Source organism: Rattus rattus, chromosome 11 (assembly GCF_011064425.1).
Source record: "Rattus rattus isolate New Zealand chromosome 11, Rrattus_CSIRO_v1, whole genome shotgun sequence".
NCBI classification, from domain to species: Eukaryota; Metazoa; Chordata; class Mammalia; order Rodentia; family Muridae; genus Rattus; species Rattus rattus.
Window position 1 is genome coordinate 23,385,190 of NC_046164.1, and position 15,097 is coordinate 23,400,286.

General features: G+C 40.5%; 1 protein-coding gene across 1 annotated transcript in view; it reads left to right on the forward strand.

The window, feature by feature from the left end:
• Nsun7 (NOP2/Sun RNA methyltransferase family member 7) overlaps nucleotides 1-15,097 on the forward strand; it is a 57,085-nt gene that overhangs the window by 22,114 nt on the left and 19,874 nt on the right. The window contains exons 5-9 of the mRNA XM_032917154.1: nucleotides 3,622-3,774; nucleotides 4,109-4,292; nucleotides 5,901-6,111; nucleotides 11,823-11,966; nucleotides 12,417-12,518. Coding sequence (XP_032773045.1) covers nucleotides 3,622-3,774; nucleotides 4,109-4,292; nucleotides 5,901-6,111; nucleotides 11,823-11,966; nucleotides 12,417-12,518 — 794 coding nt within the window. The remainder of the gene's footprint in view (nucleotides 1-3,621; nucleotides 3,775-4,108; nucleotides 4,293-5,900; nucleotides 6,112-11,822; nucleotides 11,967-12,416; nucleotides 12,519-15,097) is intronic.

The window sequence follows — 15,097 nt, forward strand, 5'->3', positions numbered from 1 at the left end:
TTACTCTTAGTGGAAATTTAAACCGATACACCCAGTATAAAATCAAAGTGGAAGTTTCTCGATAAAAAGCTAAATAGAACTACCATTTGACCCAGCATATCACTTCTGGACATATTCCCAAGAGACTTACTATACCATGACAGAGCTATTTATACATCCATATACTGAGTGAAGTAACCTGACCCAGGCCCAGATAATCAGATTTCACATCAGCTTGAGATGCTCCAAATTCCCATTTTTATTTTCCTTTCCTCTGAGTCTCCTTCAAGCTCTGCATAACCCTTCTTCTGAGGCCTGTACTTCAGAATTGGTAGGTACTTTCCTACCGGAGGCTTCCTCTGCTGGGACCTTTGGCAACAATGTTTCCATTACTCTCGGCTCCCTTTCTCTCTTCCCCGCATCTTAGCTGGAACTTAATGCCTAGGAAATGTTTCTAGACTCCCTTAGCAAGGACCTTTTACTATACCATAAAATTTCAGTACACAATCAAATATGCTTTTGCTTGTTAGTAGTACTTAGGACATTTTAAAAGGTTTTGGTTTGCTTGTCTGTCTCCTGCTAGACTTCAAACTTTGTGTGTCAAGAGCAACTCTTTCCTGGTCCACCCATTGGTGTCTGGACCTTATGCCTGCAATATATATTAAGAACTCAAGTGTATCTGCTCAATGAATTGGTTACTATTTCTCTACTTTTAAGCATCCCTCTATTTGCTCGACAAAAAAGTTGCAACCTCCTATCTTAAGAATACATGATTTGCAAACTCCCTATAATTGCCCCCAAGTCTATACCCCCTATGGACCCTTTCCTGTCTATCAGGTGCTCTGGCTAGGGCTCATTTACATTATGCACAGTTTCTCCTCAGCTTTCCATAAAGGAGTTGTCCCAACAAGCAGCTGAAAGAGTCAGATGCAGATATGTGCACCCAACTGAGGAGGAGGGCAACCCTGTAGGAGGACCAGCAGTCTCAATTAACACGGACTCCTGACATCTCTCAGACACTGGATCAACAACCAGGCAACATACACCAGCTGAGATGAGGCCTCCAACACATATCCAGCAGAGGATTCAAGGGCCTGGGTTCAGTCAGAGAAGTTGCACCTAATCCTCAAGAAGAGACTGGAGGCCCCAGAAAATTTAGAGGTCTTGTGGGATGGGTGGGGTGGGGACATCCTCATGGAGACACAGGGGTTGGGGGTAGGAGGTATGAAATGTGGAACAGTCGGGGGTGGACTGGGAGGGAAATAAAATCTGGAGTATAAAAATAATACATAAATAAATAAACTATAAAATTTCAAAAAAAAGAGAAAAGAATGCACGATTTGTTGTTGCCTCTCCACCCTCTGTTCAGTAAATGTGTTGTGCTGTTTAATATCTCAAGGTTTCTAGGATATTGTGCCCTCTGTGTGTGTCTCCTCTCATGCTGTGTTTGGAGAACCCTTGCTCTTACTCTCTGTTTTCTCTCCTTTGCAGTCTGGACATTGCTGCCCTCAACTAATTAACTCAAGCTTCTTAGAAATCCCTTTGGGACAGATACCAATATATTTCTTCTTAGTACATTTTTCCTTTATGTATCTCATAGCAACCATCATATTGTGCCAGGGCTGTTTCTTTGTCTTTCCAAGTTGCCAATTACTTAAGTCTCAGAATCCTTTTGTGGGGGGAGGTACAGGGGGAGTAGGGGAATCACAGGGCACTACCAAGTAGATCAAGCCGGCTTCAAGTTTGCAGCAATCTTGTGTTTGCCCACCTGCTGCTGTCATTACAGTAGAAGCCACCAGAGGCCCAAATGATCTGTTTAGTTTTAATAGGTCCAGGTCTCACCACAGTACTTAGTTAATAGTTGTAAAGGAATAAACATATTAATTATAATCTTTTTCTTGATTAGCCTGACTGTAAGTACATTTTCATAAGTATCTTTGCAACATCCCTGTTAATTAGATACTAATTACTAAAGTAATTACTTGCGTAACTTAGAAAAGTGCTGTATCTAAAGGCTTGTGCTAGTATTTGGTGAAATAAAAGTTTGAACTCGGTAAATTGATACAGAGGCCAGGCAGAGGAGAGAGAGATAGGGAGTAGGAGAGGGAGAGAGAGAAGAAGGGAAGGAGGGGAAGGAGAGAACAAGGGAAGAGAGAGGGGTGGGGGATCATGTGTGCATCAGCTTGCAGTGTTGTATATGTGACTAAGGATAGGTTTATGGGAGGGAGTGGTAGGATTCTGACAGGAAGAGTTGGTTGAGGCTAAATTACAATATCCTAATAAACCTTCGATGGCTAATAGAATTCACTGCAGATTTAAGCTTCGAAATTCTATGACATTTATTGCTGAATCTCTGACTGTGTGTAATAGGAATGCTGGTAAAGGTAAGAGAGACAGTCGGGCAGCTTCGATGGCGGAACTCAGATAATTTACTCAACAGCACTTATTATGGCAAACGAACTAAGTTTGATTTGGAAATAATTTTTTTTATCAAAGCATTCTACAATCAGGTATTTGCATATATCTCGTAGAGAAGAGTAAACCATACTCTTTATGTGTATTCTTTGGTGTGCATTAATACACTGTCTACTGCTATTGTTCTATGATATTTAGACATAAAATGAGATAAGCCGATTTTATTGTAGTGCTAATAAGTGTACTGTTTGCTAACCCCTCCCTCCTCAGGGGTTCCTACTAATTAAGAGTTTTATGTTGGTAAGTGGGTATGAAATCTAGACTAGGGAGTTTGTTTCTAATGGCACAAGGGAAAGAAAGCAGCATCCAGCACTTGGTGCTGAAATGGCACCTGAACAAGTTATCCGCACGTTCTGCACCCCGCTTTTGTTTTGTTAGTTTTGTTGTTTTGTTTTTAATTCACATCAAGTAAACCTCAGCGTGTATTTGGGTCTTTTGTGACATTTGTTTCTTATTTTTTCTTATTTTTTTTCTTCATTTCAGTTAGATTCCTACTAGGAAAGTTCTAAAAACGCCACAAAAATCCTGTTTGCATTCATTATACTGTATTGGGTCTTCACAGTGACATTAACATTTTTCTTTCCTCTTGTTTGGGACTTGGAAACATGGGATATTCAAAACTAAGCAGGGTTTGATAGAGATTAATGAAATCTTTGTGCTATCAATATACTCTCGCCATTTTAATATTATTAACCAGACTATAATCACTGCCTGCTATGTGCTAGTCCTGGGCTAACTGTCTTGGTTGGTACGCACACATGAACACTAAGGTAAGTTGACTGCCTTTACAGATAGGGAAACTGAGGCCAAGATTGGGAGTGAGTGACATTGTCAAAGTCACACAGTTGGTGAGTGACAGACTCTGCATTCAGCGTCTGTTTGTCTGGCTTGAAATTCTACACTCATCCCATGAATGGTTTTCTCTAACTATTGATGTTGTGAATATTTGAGGGGCATATAATTATCCAGAGGCAGCAAGAAACAGAACAGAAGATCAGGACTATTGGACCTCTATTTTCGAATATCACAAATTTTTATTTTAGGCTTCAAAAGTTTGAAATGGAATGACAGACATGTTTGTTAGCATTCTAAATGTGATTTATTTTTAAACGTTTCAAATGAAGGGTTGATAGTCTTGTTTCAAGTTCACGGGTTTTCTGTCCTTAGCTTTAAGACAAAGTTGGCTGCGGCATTGGCGAGATGTCGGATCAAGCATGATGCCCTTTCGATTTACCACATTCTGCCAGAGACAGTTAGGAAACAGGAACAGCGGGCCTCGACTTTGCCTCTGTATGCTTGGATAAATATTGGTAAAGTAAGGTATGCATTTCAGTTCAGTTCTTCATTCATACTTCAAAACCCCGTTCTTTTAAGATAATGTAAAAAACTATTACTTTTCTAAGGGTCGAGGCCACATTTGGGGAAATGATTAAAGTCATAGGTTAAGTTTAGCTCTCACCATCAACTTACTAAATTTCTGATAAAATTATACTAATAGGTTAACATTTTCTGTGTCTAATTATCGTTTAGCTCAGCTAGAAGTGTTTTATCAGATGCATTGTGCACAATGATATTTTTCATTGTCTCAGGAACAAAAGTATTCACGTTAATATGTTCTAATGCATGCTGTCTGTAATTATGTTTATATTTACAGCCTTGAAGAAGTTTACGATGATCTGAGGAAAAAAGGTTTTGATAAGGTCAAGTCGATAGCGTATCTCAATGACAAGGTCTTTGCCGTTGATCAGCATTGCTTCAATGTCTTAATTTTTCCATCTCATTTCAAAAGAGAACTTTTAAACATAGATCTTATAAAAGACTATAAACTCATTTTCCAGGTAAACTACCATTTACTTTCATTGTGACTCTGAATAATCCTGTTTACACAAAGGATCCTTACACTTGAGAATGAAACCAGGTCGGTCACCTGGAATAAAATGAGTCCCTCCACAGCCACCATTTTCATTTGGCTCTGGTCTCCTGGTCCCATGTGTAGTTGTAAGCAATGCCTTCCCAGGCAGTAGAGATGGCGCCCAGGCTTGATTCCCAACACCCACATGGCAGGTCACAACTTCCTATGACTCCAGTTCCAGAGGATCCAGAACCCTCTTCTGACCCCCATTGGCACAAGGCACACATATGGTACACTTCCTTCCATACATGCAGGCTAAATATTCAGTCACATAATCTGAAAATTAAAATATGTATTCTCTTCCTCATATTCATAAGTGGGGAGAGTGTTAGCTGCTATCTTTAAAAGGCTGCAATTTTTTTCCTCCTAAGAGAGGATTCGAGAGGAGCTACAATGAGACTTTTCCTTCCTTCTGTTTCTGGGAGGCCATAGCACCAGTGCTCACAGAGAAGGCAGCGTGCGATACTTTCTCATGCTTTCCCTGACAGAGCACTACAGCTTTGATTTGTAAGAGGTCTATGGTGTGTATCAGTACAGGAAGACAGTGTAAGGTAGACTGAGGCTGTTCTCAGGTTTATCCTTTCCTCGTACCTACTCTTTGGTTTTCTTGAGACAGGATCCTGGAACTCTTTGCTCACTCAGATTAGCCTCAAACTCCTGGCAGTCCTCCAGCCCCAGCCTTCAAAGTGCCGGGATTATAGGTTTTTAACTCTATGGCCAGCTTCCACACCCATAACTTGGATAGAATATCATGTCATTTCTGCCCAGCAGTTTAAAAGGCGGTATAATTGGGAATTAAAAATGGTAGGAGTGGGGCTGGAGGGATGGCTCAGGGGTTAAGAGCACTGACTGCTCTTCCAGAGGTCCTGAGTTCAATTGCCAGCAACCACATGGTGGCTCACAACCATCTGTAATGGGATCCGATGCCCTCTTCTGGTGTGTCTGAAGACAGCTACAATGTACTCATAATAAATAAAATAAATAAATCTTTTAAAAAAAATGGTAGGAGTGGGTGAATGGGATTTCATGAAGTGGGTAAGAATGGAGGCTAAGGGACTGGAGAGACGGTTTGTGGGTAAAGAAAACACTCACATCAGGCTTCTCACCACTGCCTGTAACTCCAGCACCATAGGACCTGATGCCACCTTCTGGCCACTGTAGGCACTGCGTTCATGTGCACAAATCCCCACACAGACACACATGTATACACATGTAACTAAAAAATGTTCACGACACTGAACGGAAGTCAAGCCATAATAATCTACAGGTCACACGTTGAGATTTTAGGATTGGCTTGTTGCTCTACGGAGACGAAAGGTCATTGTAATTGAGGTGAAACAAACTTTTTGTTTTAAACATGTGTGTCTGCTATTCTTGTGACCTTTCACGTAGTTGTATATTAATATTCTTCAGGAAAATGGATCAGGTACCTTTTCAGGCTTCCCACCAAGTGCTGGTTTTCATTTAAAGCAAAAACAAGTCATTTATTTTTCTGCTATGTACTTTGAAACTCTAATTATACTATTCTCTGTAGGACAAATCTCGAAGCCTTGCTGTCCACTCTGTCAAGGCTTTAATAAACATTGACGATGATATCCTAATGGTCAACACGGGCTCATGGTACACAGTTGCCCATATGTCCATCTTAACAAGTGGCAACACCTCGAAAATATTTGTATGTGGAATAGAATCGGAAGAGAAGGATTCTGATGCGAAGAAACTTTTCACAAAAATGGGATGTGAAAGTATGTGCCGACGTCTATTTGACCACTAGCTCTATAAGAACTTAGAAATATTAAAAATGTTTGGATTTACTGTGTTTTGGTAATATAAACCATATAGAAACTATCCTTCTAAAACCCTCACAAATCTGTATCATGCTCTAGGTTGAGTAACTAACACCTTGGTATTTCATAATTGAGTTTGATTTTATCACTGACATAATAACTTATCCTTTAGTAGACAGAAGGTGTTAGCCTAGATGCTTAATTGGCACAGAGAACAGGAGATGGTGGAAGAAATGAAGTCGTTCATGCTCCTGCTTTATTTTTAAGTTGTCATTGGGCCATGAAAAGAAAAGACCACACTTTACTAGAGGTTTAATGAGGCTGAAAAAGTCAACAAAATTGTTGACAGAGTCACAGAGCCCGAAAGACAAAAAGTATATAATTGCAGGCTTGAACAGGGAAGGTCGCCTGGAAATCCAGGGTTTTATTTGGAACACTGATGTGTTCCTAGGCAGCAAGTGACCAGTCCCTGACCCTCAGGCTATCAGAAGCAACTCTGGAACCCAGATTTCTTCCATCTTAATTGCTAATTAAATTAAGGTGACCCGGGATGTATGATCTTAGACAGACCCACACTACCTGCCATAAGCAGGGTCACTTCTCTCTGGCGAAAAAAAGTTCTAGCACTCAGTTAAAAATGGACAAAAGAGGGGTTGGGGATTTAGCTCAGTGGTAGAGCGCTTGCCTAGCAAGTGCAAGGCCCTGGGTTCGGTCCCCAGCTCCGAAAAAAAGAAAAGAAAAAAAAATGGACAAAAGAAGGAAGGATGTGACTCAACAATACTAAACTGCAGAGAAAAAGGGCCATCGTCTTAGCCCCAAGTCTGAGGAACGGTAGCTATGATCAGAGACTAGACAGGAAGGAGGTGTACCAAGGATGTGGATATTGCATCTGCACCCTGTGGACTCTAACCGGACTAATGGTTCTGAGCTTGCATGCTGTGCAGGCTACATAGCGTAAGTCAGTACTGCAGTATCACAGCATACCTGCTGAACAGTGAAGACAGAGCACAGTGATCTGCAGCTAGCATCACTGGCAGAAACTGAAGAGACCAATCGTAAGATATAGGACGTGAACTATAATACAAGCCAAAAGAATATCCTAGACACACAAAACTGCAGTGTGCACAAATAAGAAGGGAGTAGGTGGGGCGAGCCCAGTAAGGGGACATGTGCATAGCATGAATGTCACCCTGGGTTTGATTGTCATTACCAAATGAAAGGGGGGAAAAGAAGAGAGGAAAGGGATCAATAATAATTTCAGGCTGAGAGTGGATGCACCCACACATACATGCACAAGCATCTCACTATGTATGCACGAGGAGGAAATAGATGTTAAGGAAGAGGGCCAAGTGTACCCAAACATACTGAAGATGAAAGCAGAGGGGGAAAGATTGACTTTATAAAAGTATTTGATAATATATTGTCTTAGTTTGAGTTTCATTGCTGTGAAGAGACACCATAACCAAGACAACTCTTATAAAGACAGACATTTAACTGGGGCTGTCTTACAGTTTCAGAGGTCTAGTCCATTACACCCATGGTGGGAAGCATGGTGGTGTGCAGGTAGGCATTGTGCTGGAAAAGGACCCGAGAGTTGGACATCTTGATCCGAAGGAGGCAGGAAGAGACTGTCTTCTGCAGGCGCCCAGGAGGGGACTGGGATTCCACACTGGGTACCACTCGAGCACAGAGACCTCAAAGCCCACCCCCATAGCAATACACTTCCTCTAACAAGGCCATACCTCCTAATAGTGCCACGTCCCGCGCAAGCTCAAGCACATGAGTCTGTGGGGACCAAATGTGTTCAAACCACCACATATATAGAGATCTACAGAATGGAGGCTGTGTACGTGTGGGTAAATAACACGAAGGGCCAGGTAGAGTCTCGGCAAGGCCTTCACATACAGTCCCCCGTTAGGGCCGAGCAACACTGCAGAATGCCAGGAGCTAGATGGTCTCTTTCGTAATCTATGCTAAAAAGAAAACTGATGCTTCGTTTCATGTGCACATCTAGAACCTCATAGAAATGTTATGGGAGAAATACCTCATGACCTGGAGAGACAACTTGGGAGTTCTTCAGTACACGTATAACACATTGGCCATAGAAAATTGATAACTGGACACCAGAAAAAATAATAAAATAAAATGTCAAATTATAGAAGTGTATCAATTAACTTTATCATGTTTAAAAATTCTTATGGGGGGCTGGAGAGATGGCTCAATGGTTAGGAGCACTGACTGCTCTTCCAGAGGTCCTAAGTTCAAATCTCAGCAACCACATGGTGGCTCACAATCCATAATGAAATCTGATGCCCTCTTCTGGTGTGTCTGAAGACAGCTACAGTGTATATAAAGTTTTATACTGTAAATAAACCTTTTAAAATTCTTAAGAATTAACAATAAAAGCCACATACTTTGGGCTGGCAAGATGATGCCTTGGATAGACCTTGCTGTGCAAGTCTGATGATTTGAGTTCAATCCCTGGAACCTTTATAAAGGTGGAAATAGACGTTGTCTTCTGATCTCCACAAGTGCATCATGATATGCATGCACACATGCACATGCACACATGCACACGCACGCGCACACACACACACACACACACACGTACATACATTCAAATAATGATGATGATAATAAGCCCACATACCTCATCAGGGAAAAGCATAGGAGACATAACCACATACTGTACAAAAAAGACTATAACCAGAGCAAAACCTGAAACTCACACTGAAAGCAACAAATCCCAGTGGTGATCAGGGAATCCCAACAATGCAACACACACCTACAGAATGATTAAACAACAATGCACACACACACCTACAGAATGATTAAACAATAATGCACACACACCTACAGAATGATTAAACAACAATGCAAACACACACCTACAGAATGATTAAACAACAATGCACACACACACACAGAATGATTAAACAACAATGCACACACACCTACAGAATGATTAAACAACAATGCGCACACACCCACAGAATGATTAAACAACAATGCAAACACACACCTACAGTATGATTAAACAACAATGCACACACACACCTACAGAATGATTAAACAACAATGCACACACACCTACAGAATGATTAAACAACAATGCACACACACACACACATACAGAATGATTAAACAATGCACACACACCTACAGAATGATTAAACAACAATGCACACACACCTACAGAATGATTAAACAACAATGCACACACACCTACAGAATGATTAAACAACAATGCACACACACCTACAGAATGATTAAATAGAAAAGATCAGCAATACCATGCACTTCTCAGAGCATGAGAAATGCTCCAACTCTGCTCACGGAGCGGTAACTTGGAAAAACTTGGGGGAAACTGGTTATTTATTAAAGTTGCACATAACCTGTAATCACACCCAGAATTTTAAGTCTGTGTTGATCACCTCCCCACCCCCCACAAATAGTGCAAATGTAAGCACCAAAAACTTCACACAATGATATTTGCAGAAGCACTATCCATTTTCTAACAAAATACTGGAGACAAAATAATTTATAAAAAGTGGCTGTTTAGCTCACAGTCATGGGCGTTCACAGCATCAGCATCTGCTGGCTCTGGTGAGGCCTTCCACCCACATGACAGCGTGGCAGACAGCAGGCTTGTGGGACCATAGACTTGTGGGACCTGTGGTGAGACTAGGAAGTCAGAGACAGAGAAAGCAAGTTATGGTGCCTTAAAATAGTCAACTCTCGTGGGGCCTAAGTCACTCAATAAGCCCCTCCTCCTGGGGGTGGTGTCCAAAATCATCTAATTACCTTCCGTGAGCCTTACCTCCTGGAGCCTCCACCTGAGGACCAAGCTTCTAACACATGAACTGGTTGGCCATAGACCACATCCAAACTATAGCATGCTACTTGCCATAGCCTCAAACTAGAGACAGCATTGATACCTGCAACAGGATTTAATATAGAATAAACTTATCATACCTAACAACACAAATGACTCTTACAAATGTAATGTTCATCTTAGAACTAATCTTGAATAGATTTCTAAGGCGAGTAAAGTGTTAGTGAGACTTAGAGGAACAATATTAATAATGGGAACTACCTAAAAAACGAAATGATTATTAAAAAATATTTATTGATACATGCTATGGACATCTATTTGCCTATCTTAGATGCTACGACATTACTTTGTTTTGTAAATTCAGCAGTAAAACTTACATTACAGTATAAGAAGGATAAATGTTTAAAATACATACACACACACACACACACACACACACACACACACACACACCATACCACACACACACATACAGGCACATAATATTAGGCTCCTTAAACTCTTGATTTTCCTGTCTCAACCTACTAAATGCCAGACTTATAGACTGTTTTAGTTTGATTTCTGTTGCTGTAATAAAACACTCTGGCAAAAAGCAACTTGGAAAGGAAAGAATTTATTTTAGCTTATACTTCCAGGTCACAATCCATACTGAGGAAAGTCAGGACAAGAAGTCAAGGTAGGAATCTGAAGGCAGGAACCATAGAGAAGGCTGTTTATTGGTTCATGCTTAGCTAGCTTTCTTATATAACCCAGGTCTGCTTGCCTAGGGATTGTGCTGCCCACAGTGGGCTGGGCCCTCCTTCGTCAATCAAGAAGATGCCCTAAAGACATTCTCAACAGTCCAGTCTGCTTAAGGCAACTATTTTTCAACTGATATTCTCCTTACCAGGTGATTCTAGACTGTGTCAAATCAATAATAAAAACTAACAGTACACACACACCCCTTAGTGAGCAGTCAGGATAAATAAATAATATTTATAAGTAAGCTTTTAATTAATGGGATTTGTGGCTGCAGAGTCAGTGGTTAAAAGCACTTGTTGCTCTTACAGAAGACCAAGGTTTGGTATCTGGTTTCTACATGGTGGGTTGCAAGCATCTGTAACTCCATTTTGAGGGCATCCAACATCATCTAACCTATGTGGGAACTGGGCATGTATGTGGCACACTGCATACATGGAGGCAAAACACCCATGTATGTAAACCTAATTTTATTTTACTTTTTAAATAAAGAGGTTGAGGCAGAAGAGATGACTCTGGGCTAAGAACATGTACTTCTCTTGCAAAGGACCTGAGTGGTTCTGATCACCCAAGTTGGGCTACTTACAGCAGCCTATAATTTCAGTTTCGGGAGATCCGATACCTTCTGGCCTCTGTGAGTAGCCACACACATGACATACCCACACACATACACAGAGCTAGAAATAAATCTTAAAAAAGGAAGTAAGTCGGGCTGGAGAAGATGGCTCTGCAGTTAAGAGCTCTGATCGCTCTTCCTGAGGTCCTGAGTTCAATTCCCAGCAACCACAGGGTGGCTCACAACCATCTGTAATGGGATTCGATGCCCTCTTCTGGTGTGTCTGAGACAGCGACAGTGTACTTATGTATAATACATAAATAAATCTTTTTAAGAAAGGAAGTAGATTACTTGATTAACTAGGATGTTAACAGAGAAGAGCAGCTTCCTTTTCTAACTGCTTTGCATTTAGTGTTGTGGGATTTTAGTTTTGAGGATTTGGAAACAAAGAGCAAAGAGCTACGATTACATGCTGCATCCAGAATTCAGATTTTGGAATATTTAACATGACTTTGTTTGTTTTGCTTTTTTTCTTCTCAGATATTGAAATACTTCATGAAACATTTCTTAGCATTGAACCCAAAGATCAGCGGTTACAGAATGTTAAGGTCATTCTGTTGCTACCTCGCTGTTCAAGCCTAGGTGTTAGTAATCCAGTGGAATTTATTTTGAATGAACACGAAGGTACTTGTTTTGATTTCTAAATTAATGAAATTTACTGATTAATTACTCATGAAATTAATCATGAAATTCCTTGATTTCAAAATTTAAATAATGACATTCATTGATTAATAACTCATGAGTTTCAGCATTGGAGAATAAATCTTATTCTTTTTTTTCTGTATTACTCTTTGAATTGCTTGTATTCATTGTATAAGTGACTTATCTTTGAATGATTATTTCATAGAAACTTGGAGAAAACCAATATTAATTGTTTCCATATCCCTTTGAAAAATAGCAATAACCTAAACAAAATTACCATTATGTTCGAATTATGTCAATATTTTAACATTGTCAACTGCATTAGTAGGAATCATCTATGAAAGTTCATATTATTAGACAATTGATCATAATTTATGAAAAGTCCCTATAGTGTTATATTTTAAAAGTATATTCTTACTTTTCAAAATTTAGATACAAGTTTACTTCAAGATCTTTCTCAGGGTGGTCTACCAAAAGATAAACTTCAGATTTTTGCTCAGCAACAATTTGAACAGCTAACACATGCAATGAAATGTAAGTTTATCATTAGTGCTAGTTTATTAAAATACAATGTTAATCTTTGAATCAGGAATACACACTTCATTTACCTGCTAGAATATAAGGCAACAATATGTGAACTATAAGCAAAATTTCAATCTTAGTGCCTTCAAATAAAATGTCCATTTCACTCAACTCAGTACATTTTGAAATATCTCTTTATAGACATTAAACTCTACTGTTTAATATCATAAACTTGGTTATTTAGCATAATTTAATAATGAAGGAAAATAATCATGTGCTGCTATAACTTTCCAACTGTTCGTTTGTTTGTAGTCTTGCTGGGTAACCCAGGCAGGGCCTGAGCTTATGTTGCTCCAGCCTCAGTCTTCCAAGGGCTAGGATGATGGGTGCGTGCCATGGTACCCTGCTCAGTATTATACAGCCTCCTTCCCTGCTGTGAACTCTGACTTCTCTCTTGTTGTACTTCTTCTCTTGTCATTTGTCATCCCTGACAACTCCCCCACAGTTCATTAAACAGTATATATCTATATCTATATATCTATACCTATATCTATATCATCTATATCTATATCTTTCTATTTATCTTATTTTGAGACAGATTTTCATACCCTGAACAAGCCTAGAGCTCTCTTTCATACTTACTGAGTTGTGGGATTAAAGAGTTCACATCGCCAAGCCTCTGGTCTGTCCTCCACTCCCACTCTGGCTCTCTGGAACAAGAATTAATAAGAATCCCCTATATTATAACTTCTCCAAGTTAATAGATAGAAAACAGATGTTGTGGAGCTCCTCCCACCATGCCTGCCCCTCTCCATACAGTCATTCCAGCTAATGTCATATCAGTAGACCTCCAGGAACGTTGTAATCTAATATACACTGGGGACTAGCCACCTCCATAAGTGTCACTATGCTCACACAAGCACTGTACACTAGGATAACCTGACGACCTTAGTTTGTCCACCTATTTCTACCTCTGTCCTCTACAGTCTCAGCAGGTGTCATGAGATTGTTAAATAAGTTTAAAACAAAGTGAAAAACCATAGTCCATCTAGTGGTCTAAAAATCCCAGTTCAGAAGGTGCTCTAAACTGCCAAACCACCTCTCCATCCCCAAGACTGCATTTTCTAACTTCATCTCCTACACCTCTGTAGTGGTTTGACTATGCTTGGCCTGGAAAGTGACACTATTAGGAGGCATAGACTTGTTGGAGTAGGTGTGACCTTGGTGGTGGAAGTGTGTCACTGTGGGGGTGACCTTTGAGACCCTCCTCCTAGATTCCTGGCTGCCTTCAGATCCAGATGTAGAACTCTGTTCCTTCTCCAGCGCTAGACCTGCCTGGAGGCTGCTATGATAGTAGACTGAACCTCAGAACCTATAAGCCAGCCCCGATTAAATGTTGTCCTTAATTAGAGTCGCCATGGCCATGGTGTCTCTTCACAGCAATAGAAACCCAAACTAAGACAGAAGTTGGTACCGGGGACTGAGGTATTGCTGTGATAGGCCTGACCATGCTTTTGTTTGGAATGTGGATTTGGGGACTTTGGAAAGGAGTGGAATGCTTTAAGTGGGACTTACTGTGCCATCCTAGTAGGAATATGGGAGACATTAGTGCCGAGGATGATTTGAAATGTGGGGTTCCCTGGCTCAAGAGTTCCCAAAGGAGAAGAATGTTAGCATGTAGCCTAGAGACTGTTCTTGTGATATGTGGTAAAGAGCGGGACTGCTTTTTTGCCCTTGTCTGAAAAATCTGATTGAGGCTAAAGTGAAAAGATTCAGATTAATTGCGTTGACAAAGGAATTCTTTTAAAAACCTACTTTAGATTTTATCCTGGGCTCAGTTTTATGAGGACTGTCTCGATCAAGCTTAGCAAGCTAAAAAAGAAAAACATACAAAATGTATATTTCAAGTAATAAAAGGGCACCGGGAAGTAGAATGGGGCTAAATCCTGTATTCTAGGAAACAAACAGATTAAGGGGTGGTGACTTTGGGGCAGGATCCCACCCAGCTAAGCTGATTGTTTACTTGGTTGTTGTTTTCATTTGGACTCAATCTGGAATGAACTACAATCCAGAAATGGAAGACACAGGATTTTGATCTGGATCTTGGGGAATAGTGACCATGAAAAGCTTAGACCCAGGCCTGGTGGTACACACCTTTCATCCTAGCATTCAGGAGACAGAACCATACAGATCTCTTGAGTTCTAGGTCAGTCTACAAAGGGAGTTCCATCACAGCCAAACTTAGGTGGTGAAAGAGGAAACAGAAAGCTGGTGATGATGTCCTAGGACAGGGGAGCCATGTTCCAGCTCCAGCAAACTGTAGAACTTTGGCAGCTTCAGCCACATGGCTCTGGCCTTAGAGTTAAGAAGGGACTACTGGGACAATTGACGCTGGTTAGCTGGAACTAAGAAATTAGTTTCGATGAAGAAGAGACAAGCATCACGGAGGTGAAATCTTCTGGGACATGTTTTCTGAGAGCACAAAGAAGCTGTGTTCTAGAGAGGCCAGTGTTGTACCTCATGCTTCAGCTGGACTTGGTAATGTCACCAAGAATCACCCAGGTGTTACTGGCTTTGATGGCCTAGTACTG